Genomic DNA, 19,266 nt, shown 5'->3' with positions numbered 1-19,266 from the left:
CTTTTATTAAAATTACATGAAATGTACAAGATAAAATCTAGAATGCTTTATTCTCGGAGCTTGGCCTAGAATTTCCTAAAATGTTTTTCATTTTATAATATTGAAGATTACCATTTTAGATTTGTGTAAAAGCAAGCAATTTGGTAGATCAATTTAGATTCTGCTATTCACTGATATTTTGAAGAACCACTTGAAACTGGATGCTTTTTGTTTAAAAAAATGTCAAGTATTAGTCAGCCTATTTATTTGATGAAAGGCTAGGACCACTTTATATCCAATAAAAATAATAAGCATCACTTGTACCTCTTATTGCACTCACTTATGTGCATCAATACAATAAACCTAAACTCTGGAGATGGCAAGGCAGGATCCACACTGCCAGCTGCAGGCTGCAGTTGGCCAATATCAAATTTTTTTTTTTTTTGGTAACAGGGATTGAACTCAGGGGCACTCAGCCACTAAGCCACATCCCCAGCCCTATTTTGTATTTTATTTAGAGACAGGGTCTGAGTTGCTTAGCACCTCACAAGTTGCTGAGGCTGGATATGAACTCACGATCCTCCTGCTCAGCCTCCTAAGCCTCTAGGATTATAGGAGTGTGCCACCGTGCCTAGTGGCCAATATCAATTTTTAAAAATCAAATTTGTATTAAAATACTTATTTTAATTACTGAGTTTTTTAGCACTCCAATAATTTTGCACCCACTGTATCTTTTTTTTTATTTAATATTTATTTTTAGTTTTCGGTGGACACAACATCTTTAATTTTTATGTGGTGCTGAGGATCAAACCCAGCGCCCCACACATGCCAGGCAAGCACGCTACTGCTTGAGCCACATCCCCAGCTACTGTGAGTATCTGAAGTTAGTACTTCAGCAGCAGTCCTGTACTAAAAATTGCCATGCATCATGCATCCACGCCCACAGCTAGCATTAACTGTGACAACTTATCAACATCAGGTTAAGCAGGTTACTCATCAGGACACCATTTCAACTCACCTGGGATCACAATCAATGAGTGCCCAGCCCCCATGGAATTTCTCATCATCAGGCAGTAGTAACTTCATGTAACTTTGTAAGAGCTGACTAATTAGTTCCTGGTGACTTCTCTGATTTTCCTTATGCAAAGCTTCATGCTCTTTCTCCTTAGTAAATATGGAATAAAGATCTTCTGTCACTGGAATGCCTTGCATCAAATCTAGGGTGGAAGGGTTAATATCTATTATCAATAAGCTAAGTAAGACCTAAAACTCTAAGAAGAATACATAAACATAAATCTTTATAATCTTTACTTGGGCAAGATTTTTTAGATATGGCACCAAAATCATAAACAACAAAAGAAAAAATGTGACAATCATCAAAATTTAAAACTTTTGTGTTTCAAAGGGCATTATCATGAAAGTGAAAAAGACAACCCACAGAAAGAGGGGAATATTTATGACACATTATCTGATAAGGGACTTGTATATCCAATATTTAAAAAACTCCTATGACTTGATACTAAAAAGAAAAACCAATTTTAAAATATGGTCAAAGATTTGTATAGACAAGCTAACTTCCTCCTGAAGGGGCATGCTATGCTGCTGAAGCTTAAATAAATCATTACAATCCATTCCTGTAAAGAAATTTAGGACAGTGAGCCCTGAGATATCTCTGGGAAAGAACCACTAGCCCTACAAAGGGAAGCAACAAGTCAGAACTTCTACTGGCCTCCATCTCTATACCTTGAAGAAAACAAGTGTCAGAATCAGGATGAAGCTGGTGGGATGGACAGTTAAATTGAGAGGATGACAGAAGCTGGGCTGCTATATCAACCAGTAGACGCAATAAACTGCTAAAATCAAATTCTCTAGTCATAGCATAGCTCAAACCACCTCCCTCCTCCACTCTGGCAAATGAATCAAATTTCTTTATACCAGAATTCTCTAATTCCCAATTGGCTATTGTCTAGGCCCTGGTATTTCATGTGTGCTTAAAAAAAAAAAAAAAAGAATCTGGTTAAAAAAGAGGGGCAGGGGATAAAAAGATTCTCAGAAACCACAGGTAAGCTCTGTTGCATTTGATTCTTTTTTTAAATTTTTTTTAATTGTAGTTATACACAGTACCTTTATTTATTTTTATGTGGTGCTAAGGCTTGAACCCAGCTCCTCACACGTGCTTGGTGAGCGCTCTACCACTGAGCCACAACCCCAGCCCCTGCATTTGATTCTAATCCAAAACACTCTGCATTTACCATAAGCCTTAATTTTCCTTTAAAATTCCTCATTTTAAATCCTTAATTTTATAAAAATTAAAGACATGTCAATGCATATATTCTATTGTACAATCTACCTTCCTATTTCCTCTTCTAAATAATGATGAATTGGTAAGGATGCTGTCCAAATCTGATACTCTACTAACTTGTTAAACCATGTTTATGGAAGAAGATGATATATTTGTCCACCACAAGAACATTTGACAAATGCTTTAATGGGGGAAAAAAAAATCTGGTTATATCACTTAGCCTTGAGTAATGGGAAAACAAACAAAATATGAAGTTTTTAGTTGTTGAGGTTTTAAGCAACTTATTCCACACTCCAGGAGCTTCAACTTTGCTTTATGTTACAGGAGTAGCAAACTGACATATGTATGAAAGTAGATGTTTTCTTTTGTTTCTCGAGCCGAAAATATCAAATTCTAAATCTTATAAAAATTTAAATCTGATTTATTGGGTAAGAGGTTCAATATAGAAACACAAGTATATTACAAAACATGAGTTGTATTAATGAAGTTGATTTATGTAAAATTTTTAGTCACAGAGTAAACTTTTGAGGAAAGAATATAATAAATTTTGAGGGGAAAAAACATTTATATTCCTTACCTATAACAGCTTGCCTATAAGCATCCTTAAACCGATTGAGGTAATACCTATTTGCTGAGTTAACTCCATCTTTCATAACTCCTGCTAATTTCCTTTCCCCTGTTCTTGTAAAGTCACCCTGTTAAAAGAAAAAGCCATTTTGACAATTTATTCAAACATAAAATTTTCTCAAAATCAATTCTGGGCTTTCATTTCAAGACTAGAATTATAAAGACTTCTATAATTTACAAATCCTAACACTATTTGAAAATAGTGTAGTTAAGGTATTTATTAGTATTTGACTGATTCAAGCATGTCAAATAATTAAATATGCTATTTGTGTCACCAGTTTTCATACTTAGTTGGTATTTTAGGGTAAAGTCCTCCTTGGTAATTCATAGAATTTCTAGAATTGACACGCCAAAGTCAATAATATAACAAAGGCCAAAACAAAAGATTTTCAAGACTTTGGTATGATATTCAAAAACCAAATTTCTGAAGTGGAAAATGTGGATAGTTCCCTAGAATTTATTATAACAGAATTTAACCAGTGTGTGCATATGTGTAGATGAGTAGAAAGGGAAGACCACGATTTCCGTGGATCACTGCACATGTACAACAATCCAAAAAGGGTTTACACTTCTGTTTTTCACAACAAACATGGCAGAGAAGATCCTTAGAGAGGCAGTAATTTACTCTTAATGCAAGAAAGATACATTCTTTCTTTTCCCATTCCAATCCCTCTTTCTAGCCAAGACAATCTCAAATACAGGCCTCATCCTTAAACTGAAATCTAAGGACCATGCTCCTAATCAGGCCATTCTTGGGGAATATTTGTAAAGCAATAACTATTACAGAAGACATAATCATGAATCCCAAAGAAGTTTAAAATCAAATGGGGTGGGGGATCGGTCTTATTCTGTTTTTGTTTTTAAATATTTATTTATTTTTTAGGTGTAGATGGACACAACACAATGCCTTTATTTTTATATGGTGCTGAGGATCGAACCTGGGTCCCGGGTCCCACCCATGCTGGGCCACAATCCCAGCACCACATTCTTTAAATAATAAAGTGTTCAAGAACTGCTAAAGCTAATTTTTATATTTATCATTCAACCAAAAAGATGGACTATGTGATGCTTGTTAAGCCCTTAATAGTACAATTTGCAAAAGAAATATCCTGAAATGAACTATTACCTTGAAGGAAAATTAACAAAAACCTAATTTAACAAATTTGACTACTTCCCATTGCCCACAAAGAGCAATACACACAAAGGCAGCATTTGGTTTCCAGAGAATATATTTACATTTAAAATTTTATGAAGACTAGCTATATGAGGTCGTCAAAGACTTACAACAGAAAATAATAAAGTACTTTTTTCCAGCACTTACTATGTGTTAGGGAATGTTCTAAATTCTTACAAGCATTTAAGTCTATTTCCATGATGACCTTTTACAATATGCCTAGTCTTACTGCAAATGAGTCAGAAACTAAGTGACTTACCCAAGGTCACAGAGTTTAGGATTAGAATTCAAATTCAGCAAAGACAAATTATCATAATAGAGACCAAGTTCTGCCAATAGATATGCTTTGTTTTATCTCTACCCAGTTTTAAAATCCATTCACAGAAAATTCCAGATTTCTAGGCTCCCTTGAAAAATAAAGATATAGCAACAGAGGACCTCCTAAGGAAACAGTGGACTGGCCCCCTCCAGGAACAGTAAATGCTCTCCTCAGTCTACTTCTCCCTCTGATCTAATGATAACCTGCTTGAGTCACATTACCTGGTAGCTATAGAAATTTGAATGAATGACCTCTGCCTTAGCCAAACATTCCAGAAGGGAATAAACTACACAGACCTGTCATCTTAGTCTAGATAACTCTCTCTCAAAAACAAAGTTGATTTTAAATCATAGTCTAATCTGCATCCCACAGAACAATCCATAAATGCTTGCTGCACACATTCACCTTCAGAGCAGCTGTCCCAGCATACTGTCTGCTAATGGAGTCACCATTGTTAGCCCACATTATCTGGTAGATTCGATTACACTTCACAGGTAATGGCTGCTCCGGGAGCATCACACCTAATTTTTTCAGCTAAAAAGAACACATTGTTAGATTATATATAAGCCTAGAAACCATAGCATCAAATGTGTACTGTATAAAAAGGAAACATATTGACATAAAATTTAGGACCCTTACATTTTAAAAATTTTTTCTGACATTTTAAAATAAAACACTGTTAAAATACAGCTTTATGAATTACTATAGTTGAATAAATATAAGGAAATATCCATAATTTTTATTATGATTTTCATGGGGGGGCAGGGCTTGTCAGGAATTTGAACCCAGGACCTCTTGCATTTGTTATAATTTTTAATGTTCTGTCTCACACTATTATATGTTAAATTCTTTGTTTTAAATTTGCCTACAAAATAAAACTAAATATCAGAAAAGCACAAGGAAAAATAATATTAACAACAGTAGAGTAGTGAGTGCCCAGTAAATGTGAATTCTACTCTAGAGTTCTAAGAGTTTTTTCACATGAATTATGTCATTTACTCATCATAACACTATATACATCAATACTTTTATTAAAATATGACAATATTAAGGTTTGGAGAGGTTAAGGTCTATGGTAGAGTCAAAACCTAGCATGTGATAGAGCCAGATTTAAATTCAGAAGCCTGGCTATTCACACACTACATAAGATAAAGATTCAGTCACAAGGTTGTATCACGAAAAACAGAACACAAAAATCTAGAAACCATGCTAGGTATTTTCACTTAGGTAATTATTTATTTACTTACTGCAGTACCAGTAAGTATACAGGGCCTCACACATGCTGGCCTCTGAACTGAGATCCTCCTGCCTCAGCCTCCTGAGTAGCTGGGATTATAGGCATATACCACCATACCTGGCTCACTATGGGGATTTAATTTTCAAATTCATTCACTTTAGGAATTTATATAATACAGGAACTTTATTATTTGGGTGTTGGAGGACTGAGAGATCTAAAATGGAACACTGAGGTAAGAGAGATGATGGAAAACAATGAAGAAAATAGCTGCCACCCATAGGGCTAGGATAGAAGGGTAGCCACTTTATTCAACTTATTTCTAATAAAGTTTGTGGTTTTCAAGTTTTAAAGCAACAGTGATGTTTGTATTCTATAAATGTTCCATAGAACATCTGGAATTTGAAAAAAATATTTCATTGTTTATTTATACATAAAACAACATTTAAAAATGATTATTTAGAATGAAATGAATGGACTCCAAGTTACCTGCTGTTCCATGACCACTCGTGCGATAGCAGCTTGGACCACATTGGTGCGATCCAGACAGTCCATGCAATTAACTCGAAAAATCCCTTCTTGTTTACATATTACCCCAGCTTGATCAACCCTTTTCAAAAACAGTATAGGACTATTTTACAATTTGAAATACTTTAATACATTTTTCAAAAAACAATTTTTTTTGGGGGGGGGGCGGTACCAGGGATTGAACTCAGGGGCACTTGACCACTGAGCCACATCCCCAGCCTTATTTTTTATTTTATTTAGAGAAAGGGTCTCACTGAGTTGCTCAGTGCCTCACTTTTGCTGAGGCTGGCTCTGAACCCACAATCCTCCTGCCTCAGCCTCCAGAGCTGCTGGGATTACAGGTGTGGGCCACCATGCCTGGCTCAAAAACCACAATTCTTTAAAGTATAACAATAACAGAGCAGCATTAGTTAGCAATGTTCTTGGAATATCATTATGTGCCAGGAATTATTGAGTCTTTTATAGACAATGTTGTTAATTTACACAGTAAGTTGACAGTGACAAAATTATCCCCATTTTAGAAAACACAGCAAAACTGAGATACAGAGAAAGAGTGATTTGTCACAAATCATATAACTACTAACTACTAGGCAGAGCTGAAAACAGAGAGCACTTTTAACCATCTCCTTCCTCCGCTTTCGATTCAAAGTAGAAATGCATCTACACTATCTGGAACAGACTAACCTACTTTACCACCTAGTGAGGAGTCATGCGGCATGCCTTGTTCCTCTAATTCCTCTGGCCACCTGTTTAGTCTTAAAATCGAATTGAAAGTTCTCTCCTGTCCTTAAGCCATTTTTTCTTTCTTCCTACATTTACCTCCTGTAGCTGAGAATCATTTTTCTTCTCTGTTAATTCTGAATTGCCTGAAAATTGAGTACCTCTAAATCTTCTCTCCCTTGTTAGAGATGGTGAGAAGGAGAAAATGTGTACCAGAGAGCATGAAAAGGAATAAATGGATGTCCTTAAAGAATAGTTACAGAGCATTTTGCTTCATTTTGCCCAACCACCTGACATCTGTTCCCTGTTCAAAGCTAACACTGCCTACTGATCAACAATATTGTCTTAAAAAAGAGAATAGGAATTAGGAAGCAAAATAAACAAAACAAAAATGCTTTCTTAGGATGATGCTATTATTTTAAAGTTCAGTTGTACTAGACAAATGATTTCACATGACAGAGCGTTTTTCAGAATACCTTCTTATGAAATACCTACCAACACCATTTCATGTCAAGAATAATGTCATAAATGGCATCTGTTAGGGTTTGAACATTCTCAAACTTCATTCCTCGGCTAAAATCCATGTGAAAGAAACAAAATAAAAATAAACTTAATTAAGATATAATTTTTCATCTTGGAAAAAATAAAAGCAATTGTTATTACATGTATATGTGTTACTACAACAATGTATTACATAGCTAATTTTATAACTGTTTATAACTAATCTGCATTATGAAAGAAAGCACACCTAAAGAAAACACTGAAACATATTACACATATCAGAAGCTCCCCTCACCACCAAATCTCCAATATCTAGGCAAATTAACCCAAGTTAGAGCCAGGAGTATGGCAAAACAAAAATTAGCAACAACAACAACAAAAAACAAAGAAAATCCAAAGAATACCCAAAACACCTTGCTTTCAGAATACACAAATTAAAGACACCTTCAACAGATTCACCAATTGCCATTTTCCAGAGCAGACTATATAGTTAAGTTAGTCCATAGGGACAGAGTATGACTAATAGAGTATGAGAAGGTGATTTTTTAATAAGGAAACTCTGTTGTTTCTGCTAGGCTAGACCTAAGCAGAAAGGAAATGCTCTTCAACTGGTATTATCAAAGCAAAAATGAAACTTTTAAGTCTCTGTCATTTTAGAACAGAACAATTAACTAAAATATTATTTTAGCCAAAATAAGGTCCATATGAAAATTAAAACAAATGACACTCTTTCCCTAACAAAATTTTTTCTTCCCAGCAATGAAAGGAGAAACAAAAGTCCTTGTGGCAGCATCTATCAATAACACTGCAACTGCTGAAAACTTATCTCAGGAAAGCATCTTACCAATGCTCATGGAAGTCAAAGGAAACGTAAGTGAGCTGTGAGTTGTTAAAGAGCAGCACTTGTTTAAGGTAAGCATCCCCAATAATCTTCTCTCTTCCTGCCTGGTCTACCAAGTTAATAATAACCTGTGATAATGAATAAAAGGAAAAAACTTAGGTTAATTATATATTAGAATCATAATGTGATTTTTAATGATTTATTTGAAATTAAGTTTTAGAATTATTCTACAAGCATGCCTAGAAATTAATCTACTCAAATATTAATTTTTCCTATGAAATTAAAATTCCACTTGTAACATAAACTTGGGATTAGAGAATTATTTAAATCAATGGCATTAATAGCTTTTCTATACATTTGCAATAACCGATTAGAATATACAATGAAAACATGGTCCTATATTTATAACAGTATTTTAAATGTCTAGAATAATTTTAAAAGAAATAAATAAAACCAGCATACTGAACATTATAAAACTGCTGAAATTTGTAAAAGAAAATCTGAATAAATGGAGATATGTATCATGTTGCTATATGGCAAGATTCAACATTGTAAAGACGTCAATTCTCCCCAAGTTAATATATATACTCAATAATCTCAATCAAAATTTGACATATTAATTCTAAAGTTCATTTGGAAGAGTAAATACAAAGAAAAAATTTGGAAATTAATAATAAAAAAGAATTTGCCCCACCGGAGAGCAAAATACATTCTACATAGCAATTAAAACTGTGGAACTGGAGTAGAAACAGGTAACTGACTCAACGGAACAGGACTGATGGCCCAGACAAAGATCTAAGTCCACTGAGAAATCTAAGATACACTAACCATACCACTATGGCGAATATGGACTTTTCTATCAATGGTATTGGGATAACTATATCTCCAAGGGTATTAGATAATTATCCAATGTCTCTGGGATATATGGGGGCCATACATTAGCTCTCTACATCTCATTAATTATAGAGAAAATAAATTCTAGACATATAATCTAATTTTTTCCTCTCAATTTTTAGAAAAAAACAACTTAATGTTTCCATAATCACGGGTTGGGACGTGACTTTTCAAGCACAACATAAAAAGCAGAGGGCATAAAGGAAAATATGGATAGATGCAATAACAAAAATTTTAAGCCTGTATGCCACTGACAATATAAGGTTAAAAAAAAAAAAAAGACTACCCAGGAGAATATACCAGCAACATGAAAACCAAAAATATGTAAAGAATACAATAAATCCAATAAGGAAACATTGGGTAAATTCACAAAAGAGAATGTATAAATAGCCAATAAATATGAGGTTACAGCCTTGTTAATAAATAAATGAAATAGGAAACTAGTTTTTACCTGTATATAGGCAAATGTGAATACTAAATACAGACAGCATTGGTAAATGTTGGGAAATGAACCCAGTTTCCATTGTTCCTGGCAGTGTGAACTGCGTGTGCTCTTTTTTGGGAGCAACAAAGTGGTAGGTCAACTTTAAATATATATACTGTCTGATCCAGCAATTTTATTTCCAGAAATTTATTCTATAAAACACACAAGAATCCCAAAATATATAGAAGATGTTTTCTGGAGACTTTTTATAATAACAAAATAACTCGTAAAATAACTAGTATATTCTAAAGATCTACCAATGGAGAAATGGTTAACTAGCAGCCATAAAATCTTAAGTGAAAACATTTGCAGAACAGCATACAGGATATGGCTCTCTTTTTTACTTAAGTTTTGAATTGTGAATATGCATGTGTTAAGGTGTTTTCTGCTGCAAATGACAAACCACAATTCAGAGGTTCCCAGTACCATCAAGGACACTGGTTCTTTCCACTTCACCCCCCTTCTCACCCCCAGTATTGGGGTTTGAACAGAGAATACTTTACCACTGAGCTACATCCCCAATTTTTTAAATTTCGAGACAAGGTCTTTCTAAATTGCTGAGGCTGTCTCCAACCCTCCAGAGTAGCTGGGATTACAGTGTGCACCACCAGGCTTGGAATTCTTTCTACCTTTTTTATTCTGCCATTCTTTTCATCTTTTTTATCCTACCAGCATATCAGTTAAGACTCTGGCTAGTTCTTTCAGTCTTGAGATAGCTGCAGCAGTTCCACATCAAATCCTGCCACAACAACCACAGGGGGACTATTGGTTCCTGTATCTCTTTTTATTAGAGCAGGAAATCTTTCCCCAACAGCCTCCCAGGGGACTTCTCTCCCATCATACTTTATTGGGCAAATCACCAATGAAGACACAGGCCCACGCCTAAGCCAATCACTAGCAAAATAAATGGTGCCACCACAAGTGAGTCAGACCAACAGTAGACCCATCGCCCTGGAAAGCAATTACCCAGGAAAAGAAGGTAGATAAGCAAACACTGTTGGAGCACTGTTAGAAATCAGAAAGTGTCTGCTCAATACAGACACCAATAAAATTGATGTGAAAATCAAAAGGAAGCAGGGGTAAGTGTAGGTTATTTTTTCTGCTTACACACCTCAGTACCACTCCAATTTTATGATGTGCCACTTTTAAAATGTGTTCTATTCTTTTAATGCTACTTACAATTACACATATCACTAATAAATGAACTTACATTGTTCAAATACAGAATAGGGCCAAATCCTCCTTTACCACAACCCAATCCCAAAGTCCTCCTTGACAATAACTCCTTTATCAGTTGGATATGTCCTTTCAGATCACATAATTGCATTTCTATATACTTGTGCATGCCATATATGTGTGTGGATAGGTGAATAAGAACTACTTATATGTAACTGACAGTTTTGTTTTGTTGGATGTTTAAACTCACATACCACATGCTGTTTTTTCTCTTCTTGCTCCACAATGTGATTTTAGTATCTTTCCATCTTAGTATCTGTGGATCTATCTAATTCATTTTAAGCAACATTTATATATGCTGTATTTTATCACTGTTTACCTGATGAATACTAGTTTGTTTTTTATGCTGCAATGCATGTTTTTGTATGTGTCTTCTGGATTGAATATGTTTCTCTCAAGTAAATTTAAATTTTTCCCATTCAAGTTCCAGTTGTTCTACATTCTTGCCAAAACTTGGTATTTCTCATCTTTTTCATTTTAGCCATTTTGGTATGTGAGTCATGGTTTTAATTTGCATTCCCTTGATGATTAATGAAGTAGAGCATCTTTTCATGTTTTTTTTTTTTTTGGCAGGATTTTTTTGGGGGGTTGTACATTTTTTTAAAATACATTTTTAGTTGTAGATAGACACATAACTTTATTTATTTATTTTCATGTGGTGCTGAGGATCTAACCCAGTGCTTCACGTGTGGGTAAGCGCTCTACTACTGAGCGACAACCCCAGCCCCTATACATCTTTTTAAATGAATTTATAAGAGCTTTTAAACATAAAAGAGATCTTTGTCATAGACATGCAATGGAAATCTTAAACATCTTCTCCCACTTTGTTAATTTTCTTTTCATTCTCTAATGGTTCCTTTTAATGAACAGAATTTTTTTATTTCAATAAGGTCAAATTTATCAACTTTTAAAATTATAATTAGTGTTTTTAAGTCATACATTATTTTAATAAAGTTTTAACAAATGACACATAACATATATAACAGTATTTTCATATGTATAAGTTAATAAAGTTAAATAATCAATTGTGTTTTAATAAAAATTAATTTAAAGTCAAAGTCAAATCTATTAATTTTTTCATGTGTTTTTTTTTAATAACTATTTCCTTTATGGGTATTACCCTGTATTAAACTGTTAATAAAATATATGCTATACAATCATACATTGAAAACATGGGAAGGGGCCGGGGTTGTAGTACAGTGATATGGCGCTTGCCTAGCATGCGTGAAGCACTGGGTTCAATCCCTGGAACCATATAAAGAAAAAAAAGTATTATGTCCATCTACAACTAAAAAATATTGAAAAGAAAAGAAAACATGGGAAGACAATGGTTAGTGCTCTTTTAAGTTCTATTTTAGACCCAAAATAAGAGATATTCTATATTGCCTTCTAAATGCTTTAATGTTTAACCTTTCACATTTATATCCATAATCTATCACAAATTGATTTTTATATAAGGTATGTAGAATATCAAAAAGAAAAATCACTGTGTTAAACAGTACGTTTTGATTAATAACATTCAAAATGACTGTACCAAAATTGTGCTTCTGCTAACAATATGTAAGAGTTCAATATGTAAATTCCTGCCTTCATCTCTTATTATTATATTCCTAATATTTTTTTAATGTGAGAATTCCTTCCTGAGACTTTGTTTCATATTACATGAAGTTTATATATTAATTTGGAAAGAACTGAAATCTATTCAAATTGAACCTTTCCTTCCAGGAACAAGATATTTTCTCTCCATTTAAATCAGGTTTTCTTTTGTGTTCTTCCACAACTTTTTTCTTTTCCACATACATTTTATCTTTTTGTATGGCTACTACATTTTAGATTATTTCTTCCTATTTTATGTATTATTACTATAAAATAAATGCATCCCATGGCATTACACATTCAGAGTGGTCACTGCTAGTAGATAACATTACTATTATATATTAATCTTGTATCAAAATTATTGAACTTGTATTTCACTTAAAAGCTTTGAATTGATTTTGGATTACATGATTACATTCCTACATATGAGTTTATGAAAGGTTAGCAGAGAAAAAACAAGATATTGAAAAATGCATATCAAATTGTTATCTCTAGTAGGTAAAAAGAGGTAACAGTAACTGAGAGATGACTTTCAATTCTTAGTCTAGATACTTCTTGGATTGTTAATAATTAACTGATAGCAACTTCATCTATCTTATCCAAATACAGTCTAAAATAACTGGAGCCAATGTGGTGGCACACACCTATAATCCCAATGACTCCAGAGGCTGCGGCAGGAGGATCACAAGTTTGAGGTCAGTCTCAGCAACTTAGTGAGACCCTAAGCAACCTAATGAAATCCTGTCTCAAAATTAAAAAAAAAAAAAAAAAAAAAAAAATCTTAAAGGGCTGGGGATGTAGCTCAATAGTAGGGCACCCTTAGGTTCAATCCCCAATACTGTAAAAATAAAATAAGTTGACTCCATAAATACTTTTTTAAAAAAATATTCTTAGTTTATACATGGTTTTTAACTTCATGACAATTGCTGCTTTGTTCAATTATGAATAATAAATTGTATTTCCATGAAATTTAAAGAAATAGAAACACAGTCAATTCTATAGATAAAGAAACATTTTACTACTACATATCAAAGCCCACCTGTTTTTTGTAAATTTTCAGTTGTTCTTCGAAATGGGCACAGAAATAGGCAACAGTTTCCTTTTCACCTACAAAGAAGTGATACAAAATCTATTTTTCCTTCCCATGTTGAAGACAAATTACTGTCTATTCCATCTTTATTCTTACTTCTAAATAATTTGACAACTCAAACTTAAGATTGTCTAACTATTATTTTAAAATAAAATGCTAATGAAAGGATATAGCTTTTCTAATTTTACATTTATATTTCTCTTGAATTAAAATGCTTAATGGCTACTTACTATATTTTAATTTTGAAATAAACCCAACCAAATTATTCCTATTTAAATTAAAAAGATAAAGATATATCAACTCAATGATATGTTAAATTTTTAAAAATAACATTTATTTTTAAATATGCTCCCATAAGATTTCCCAAAGAATCTATGTTTGAATAATCTTTATTCCTATGGGAGGAGCAAGAATGCTTTACCACCAAGCATGTTTGTAATATTTTCTTATGCCATAAACTCTCTACTTGCAGTTAGTATCTAATCCTAAGGAGTTGCCAGGGCCAGCTTTGGCAAAATGTAAACTTTGAGTTCAACATTTTCTAACTTGTCTGAATAACCTGAATTGGAACCCATAAATATCTTCTGCCTGCAACATTTCAGTTAGCTCTCAGATATAGCTACCAACTAATTCCCCAAGAAAAAATGCTTAGCTTGCTTCTAATTTGTCAAGTGCATAAGTAATGTAATTGAGCACATTCCATTTTAATACTTTCTAACCCCATACCTCTGTATAGCATGTACTTTGTCTTTTCAGATGTTTTGTTTTGTTAGCAGCTGGGTCTTAGATGAAACCTTATAATGGTTAAAATAACAGAGTTTGACAACTTCAGGCATCCAGGAAATTACCTGACATTGAACTTCTTAATCTTAACACCTAAAAGCCCCATTCTTTTAATAACTTAATTCCCTGCTGTGAAATCTCTGTGCAAATGTCATACTAAAATAGTCATTCAACTGATATTTAATAATAAAAACAACAGGGAAAAAAATAAAATGCTAAGCCAAAGATCTGTGATTATTTTTCCCTATTAGACTACACTAAAACACCTGAAAGTGCCAACTGTGAAACTATGACATTTAGTATTTATATATCCAGTCTACTTCTCACAAAAGGTTTCATGTGACTTACAATTAAAAAAATAAAAATCACTCTAATACAATAATATTTTAAAAACTGAGGTCTTACTGAATTATCCCAAAGAACACAAATTAACTTTTGAGAAAAAAATATTATAAGAAAAAATTTTAAAGCAACCACATTTAGTAATCTAATTAGATAAAAATGACTTAGTACTACAATGCTGAAGTTAAAATACTGGAAGAAAATGAAATTCTCAATTAAAAAATAAATTACATTTGAGTGAAGTTTTCTCATTTTTTTTTTTTTGGCATATTTCATCTTTAAGCTATTTCCTGCCTCTACAAATATTGACTACAGGTACCCTTTTTTCAAAGTTAAACATTTAATAAAGCAGTCTTCAAAGAAACAGCAATTTAAAAATCTGTGAAATAAGGGGGTTTAGTGTTGTAGAAACCTTTTTATTTATTTATTTACTTATTTATTTTTGTGGTACTGGGGATTGAGCCCAGGGGCACTTTACCACTGAGCTACATCCCCAGCCCTTTTTATTTTTATTCTGAGACAGGGTCTCACAAAGTTGCTCAAGTTGGCCTCAAACTTGCCATCCTCCTGCCTCAGCCTCCCAGATAGCTGGGATGACAGGCATGTGCCACAGCACCCATCTTGGAGAAACTTTTTTTTTTAAGTATTTATTTTTTAGGTGTAGATGGACACAACACAATGCCTTTATTTTTATGTGGTGCTGAGGATCGAACCCGGGTCCTGCCCGTGCTAAGGGAGCGCTCTACCGCTAAGCCACAATCCCAGTCCCAAGAAACTTTTAATGTTAAATAAATGACTCAGTCAACTACTACTATCCTGTGAGTATTATATCACTTTCTACTACATTTCACAGTAAGCGTTTTTGGTTTTGTTTTTGTGGTTCTGGGGATCAAACCCAGGCTTTGCACATGTTAGGCAAGCACTTCACCATCAAGCAACATCCCCAGCCCTAAGAGTTATCATTTTGAATGAACTATATGGCAAAGCACTTCTAAATCTACCAAGTACCTAATTTTTAAAAAATTATTCTCTCTGAAATAATCATTTGCAAACCAAATAAATGACATGCTTACTTTTGTCCAGCCGAGGTCTTGGATTATATCGATAACCAACTTGGCTCCAAAAGACAGGCACCGAGCCTCGTGTTTGAATAAATGACAGGGTATGATTATGAACATGAATTAATTGCTCAGTCTCCACATAATTTGCAACATTTCCATTTTTATCCACTCCTCTTCGTTTATAGCGCATTCCTGAAAGAAAATTAAAACAGAAAATGGCAACATTTTAAAAACTTTAGTCTGAGTAGATGAGGCTTCCTAATTAAATATAAGTCTTCCAGGAAAGCCTCGGGGATCCTACCTATAACTGGCAGGCAGAACAGTATCAATTTACCCCAAATCATAACTGTATGCATTTTGCTTTTAAAAAGTTCAATCTAAACCAGCTCCTCTAAACTGAAAGAGAAAGGCTCCCCCAAAGGCACTAGCACTCAGGAAGAATTTACCACTGGGGTACAGGATGTCAGCTGGAACACTAATATTTAAAAGCACATCCCAAGTGACTTCCTTCTCTTCTGTATATATAAATCTCCTTTTCTATCTCATTTTGCTAACTCTCCTCTAATTAATCCTCTTCAAAAATTAGTCCCTAATTACATCACTATTTAGAGTCACCAAGCACTTTAAAGCCAACTGTGCTTCCAAATCCATAACCGTCATTAGCATTTCAACACATCTGCAGCTTTTCCATTCTTGTCTGGATCTAATTTGTATGCCATTATAGCCCTCTACTCACCTGCTCTGTGCCTACTCCGCCGTGAAATGAGAGCCACTAGAAATCGTGGGTGAATGTCATCTACACAGGTGGACTCCTGTGGGGGGGTCTCTGGGCTGCTTTTCTCATCATCAGATGATTCATTATAATTAACCACAAGTTCTTCAATCTGCACAAAACCTTGGATAATGGGGATAATCCAAAAGTCCACATCTGGCATCTGAAAACAAAATGAACAATGCATTGTTTATATTCTATATAGTACTGTTACTTTCTTAAGGCAAACAAGAGTCAGCACATACATGTCAGCTTATTAGAGGCAGAAACCTTCCATTCTTCACCCATATTTCTGCTTACTGAACACTAAGGGAGGAAGGAAAGAAAAGAGATTTAAATGAATTGTGGTTTCAATTGCCAAAAAAAAGAAAAGAAGGCCTTTCCTTTCTTTAGTGATCATTTTAAAAGAGCTGAGAGAGAAGGTAACACAGGAAAGAGTGCATGGGTAGAAATTCAAGCTCCACCACTCACAAAAGTGCTAAGGAAATGGCCCACACCATGCCTCAATGTCCTCCTCCCTGAGATAGGAATAACTAATACTTCATAAGGTTATTGTGAAAGCTAAGTGAATTATATATGTAAAGTGTTTAACACAGCACCTGCCATAGAGTAAGTATTTCACAAATGTAACTTTTGTGATTATTCCTTTTGGTATACAAAAATAAGGCTTTAAAGTTGTTTTTTTATTTTTACTTATTTTTTAGAGGTAGGGTCTATGTTGCCCAAGCTGATCTCAAACTCCTTGACTCAAATAATCCTGCGACTGCTACCTCACCATTATGAGCATCTGGGGCTATGGTATGTACCACAATGTTCAGATCCTTAAAAGTTGATTTTCAGCTCACTATCATATTAAGGCTTTAATAAAATGCAATCAAGTCTTATTGATTATTATGAAGCACATAAGTCCACCTTATTTTCTAGTTTAGAAAAACACTTGCTTCACCAAACTAAAATCCAAACAGTAAATGAACAACAACCAAACAAACATTGTACTGTTAGGTATTGAACTCGGGCCTCACACAAGCTAGGCAAGCATTCTACTACTAAGCTAAGTCCCCAGTCCTATACATCTTATTTTAAAATGTCATCCAACATAATTAGAAGAGTATAGATTAGAGTTAGAGATTTTCCTCCTTTCTTTCAGAATAAGGATATTCAGATTTCTCAATTGACTATATGCAGAGAATATAAAAAGCCACCAGAAAGCTATTCTTAGTTCTACATTCTCTCATCTTCCTAACTGGACGCAGCCTTGATCTCAGCATCAGTTTCAAATCCACCTTTTTCTATAACCAGATAGTCCAGGTTCCATCTGTTTTGTTTTGTTTAGAGAGCCTCCAGATAAGATTTTAGGAAGGCAGAGTTGAAACAGTGAGGTGACACAAGTCTACTGCATTCATTATTCTTCATCACCATTTTCCCTATTTGTGTTTTTATTCTAGTCACAACTGCAAGGCTCATGACAAGAACAGAGAAATGTGTTTTGCCAAATGACACCTATATTTCAAGTATCAGTTTTAAGTGGTAATGTAAATCTTTTTGAGAAAAACTCAGCAGAATATAATTCAATATTGTCATAATACACAACAAGTTCTCATTATACTTATTATGCATGCGTTTATTTTTCCTGTCACCAGGTTTTGGTGGTCATAGTTTGATCAGCTTTATAAATAGAGGTGAGAACAATTTCAAACTTCACACCACTAGATAAAGTGAAAATCATTTATTCAAACCACACTTATGGAAAGAAAAAGAAAGGAGGAAAAATTCTGAAGGTTAAGAAAAAGATAACATATGATCCTATTTAGCTATTTGCCTGCTTTGTTTAGTATCCAAAACAGTAAGTGGCAATAGCAAGGCTTCAATAAATATTTGTTGATTGAATGAATGAACTATCTTTGCATGGTCATAATTCTCCAACATATGTAAAAGAATGAAGGAAGAAAGTGATTATCAAGCAAGAAAGAACCTCTGGTGAGATGTAATTATCTCATTATATTCTGTGTCTTCTCTGAGTCAAACACTGGCAGTATTGGAATGGCCTTAGGGATTTATCTACTCCAATTCCCAGATGAGAAAAAGGAGGGAAAAGGAAGGAAGTGAGTGGTACCATTACAGGAAACAGGGGCTTCAACATTTGACTAGGTACAAACAAAATACTTCTTCACAGGAACTCTTTGGACATTAGTTTCACAGCCTTGTATTACAACTATCTTACAGGAACCTAGGCAATGGAACTGAAAACTGCCTTAAAGGAATGCCTTGATTTTTCCTAGCTAACTAATTCCCTTCCATAGGGGAAAACATAGTGAGATTTAAAAATTTATCTTAATACAATTTAAAAAAATTTGCTAACAACTATAATTTAGGATTATATAACAACTATAACTTTAGAAACTACTCACACCAATCTCAGTAAGATCTCGTATCATATATTTATTCCAGAAAAATCGGTCATCAACCTAGAAAAAAAACAGAGATAATCCAGTTCAAAAACACATTATTTCAGTTTTTTAACAAAAGACGAAAGGGTCAGCAATTGTTCCAGAGGGCAAACCCTGCTTGTATCTGTGAGTTGTACCTTTTGCCAGAGAGGACGGCTGTCCTTCTCCCCAGTGCTCTGTCTCTGCACAGAATTGGTCAGGTCATAAGTCAAGCTATAATAAAAGGATTCTGAGTCCATAAACATCTTTAGCAACTCTTCAAGTAATCTTCTCTCCAACTTCTCCTTTTCTTTACTTTCCTTAACCTATAAGAAATTAACCTACTATTACTGCAGG

The 19,266-nt window shown here is 34.0% G+C and overlaps 1 protein-coding gene across 7 annotated transcripts in view; it reads right to left on the bottom strand.

The window, feature by feature from the left end:
• Positions 1-19,266, bottom strand: part of Inpp5f (inositol polyphosphate-5-phosphatase F) — an 81,403-nt gene that overhangs the window by 9,738 nt on the left and 52,399 nt on the right. For 5 of the 7 annotated variants that reach the window (XM_076834448.1, XM_076834445.1, XM_076834446.1 and 2 more), the window contains 11 exons: positions 19,068-19,235; positions 18,892-18,948; positions 16,448-16,646; positions 15,724-15,903; positions 13,475-13,542; positions 8,229-8,353; positions 7,379-7,456; positions 6,125-6,245; positions 4,807-4,935; positions 2,859-2,976; positions 998-1,196 (listed from right to left, as the gene is read on the bottom strand). In XM_076834448.1, coding sequence (XP_076690563.1) covers positions 998-1,196; positions 2,859-2,976; positions 4,807-4,935; positions 6,125-6,245; positions 7,379-7,456; positions 8,229-8,353; positions 13,475-13,542; positions 15,724-15,903; positions 16,448-16,646; positions 18,892-18,948; positions 19,068-19,235 — 1,442 coding nt within the window. Of the gene's footprint in view, positions 1-997; positions 1,197-2,858; positions 2,977-4,806; positions 4,936-6,124; positions 6,246-7,378; positions 7,457-8,228; positions 8,354-13,474; positions 13,543-15,723; positions 15,904-16,447; positions 16,647-18,891; positions 18,949-19,067; positions 19,236-19,266 lie in introns of those variants that run through there. The other 2 variants (XM_076834449.1, XM_076834450.1) reach the window with 2 other exon arrangements.

The sequence above is a fragment of the Callospermophilus lateralis genome, chromosome 15 (assembly GCF_048772815.1).
Source record: "Callospermophilus lateralis isolate mCalLat2 chromosome 15, mCalLat2.hap1, whole genome shotgun sequence".
In the NCBI taxonomy this organism is placed as follows: Eukaryota; Metazoa; Chordata; class Mammalia; order Rodentia; family Sciuridae; genus Callospermophilus; species Callospermophilus lateralis.
This window is presented reverse-complemented; position numbering and strand designations above follow the sequence as displayed.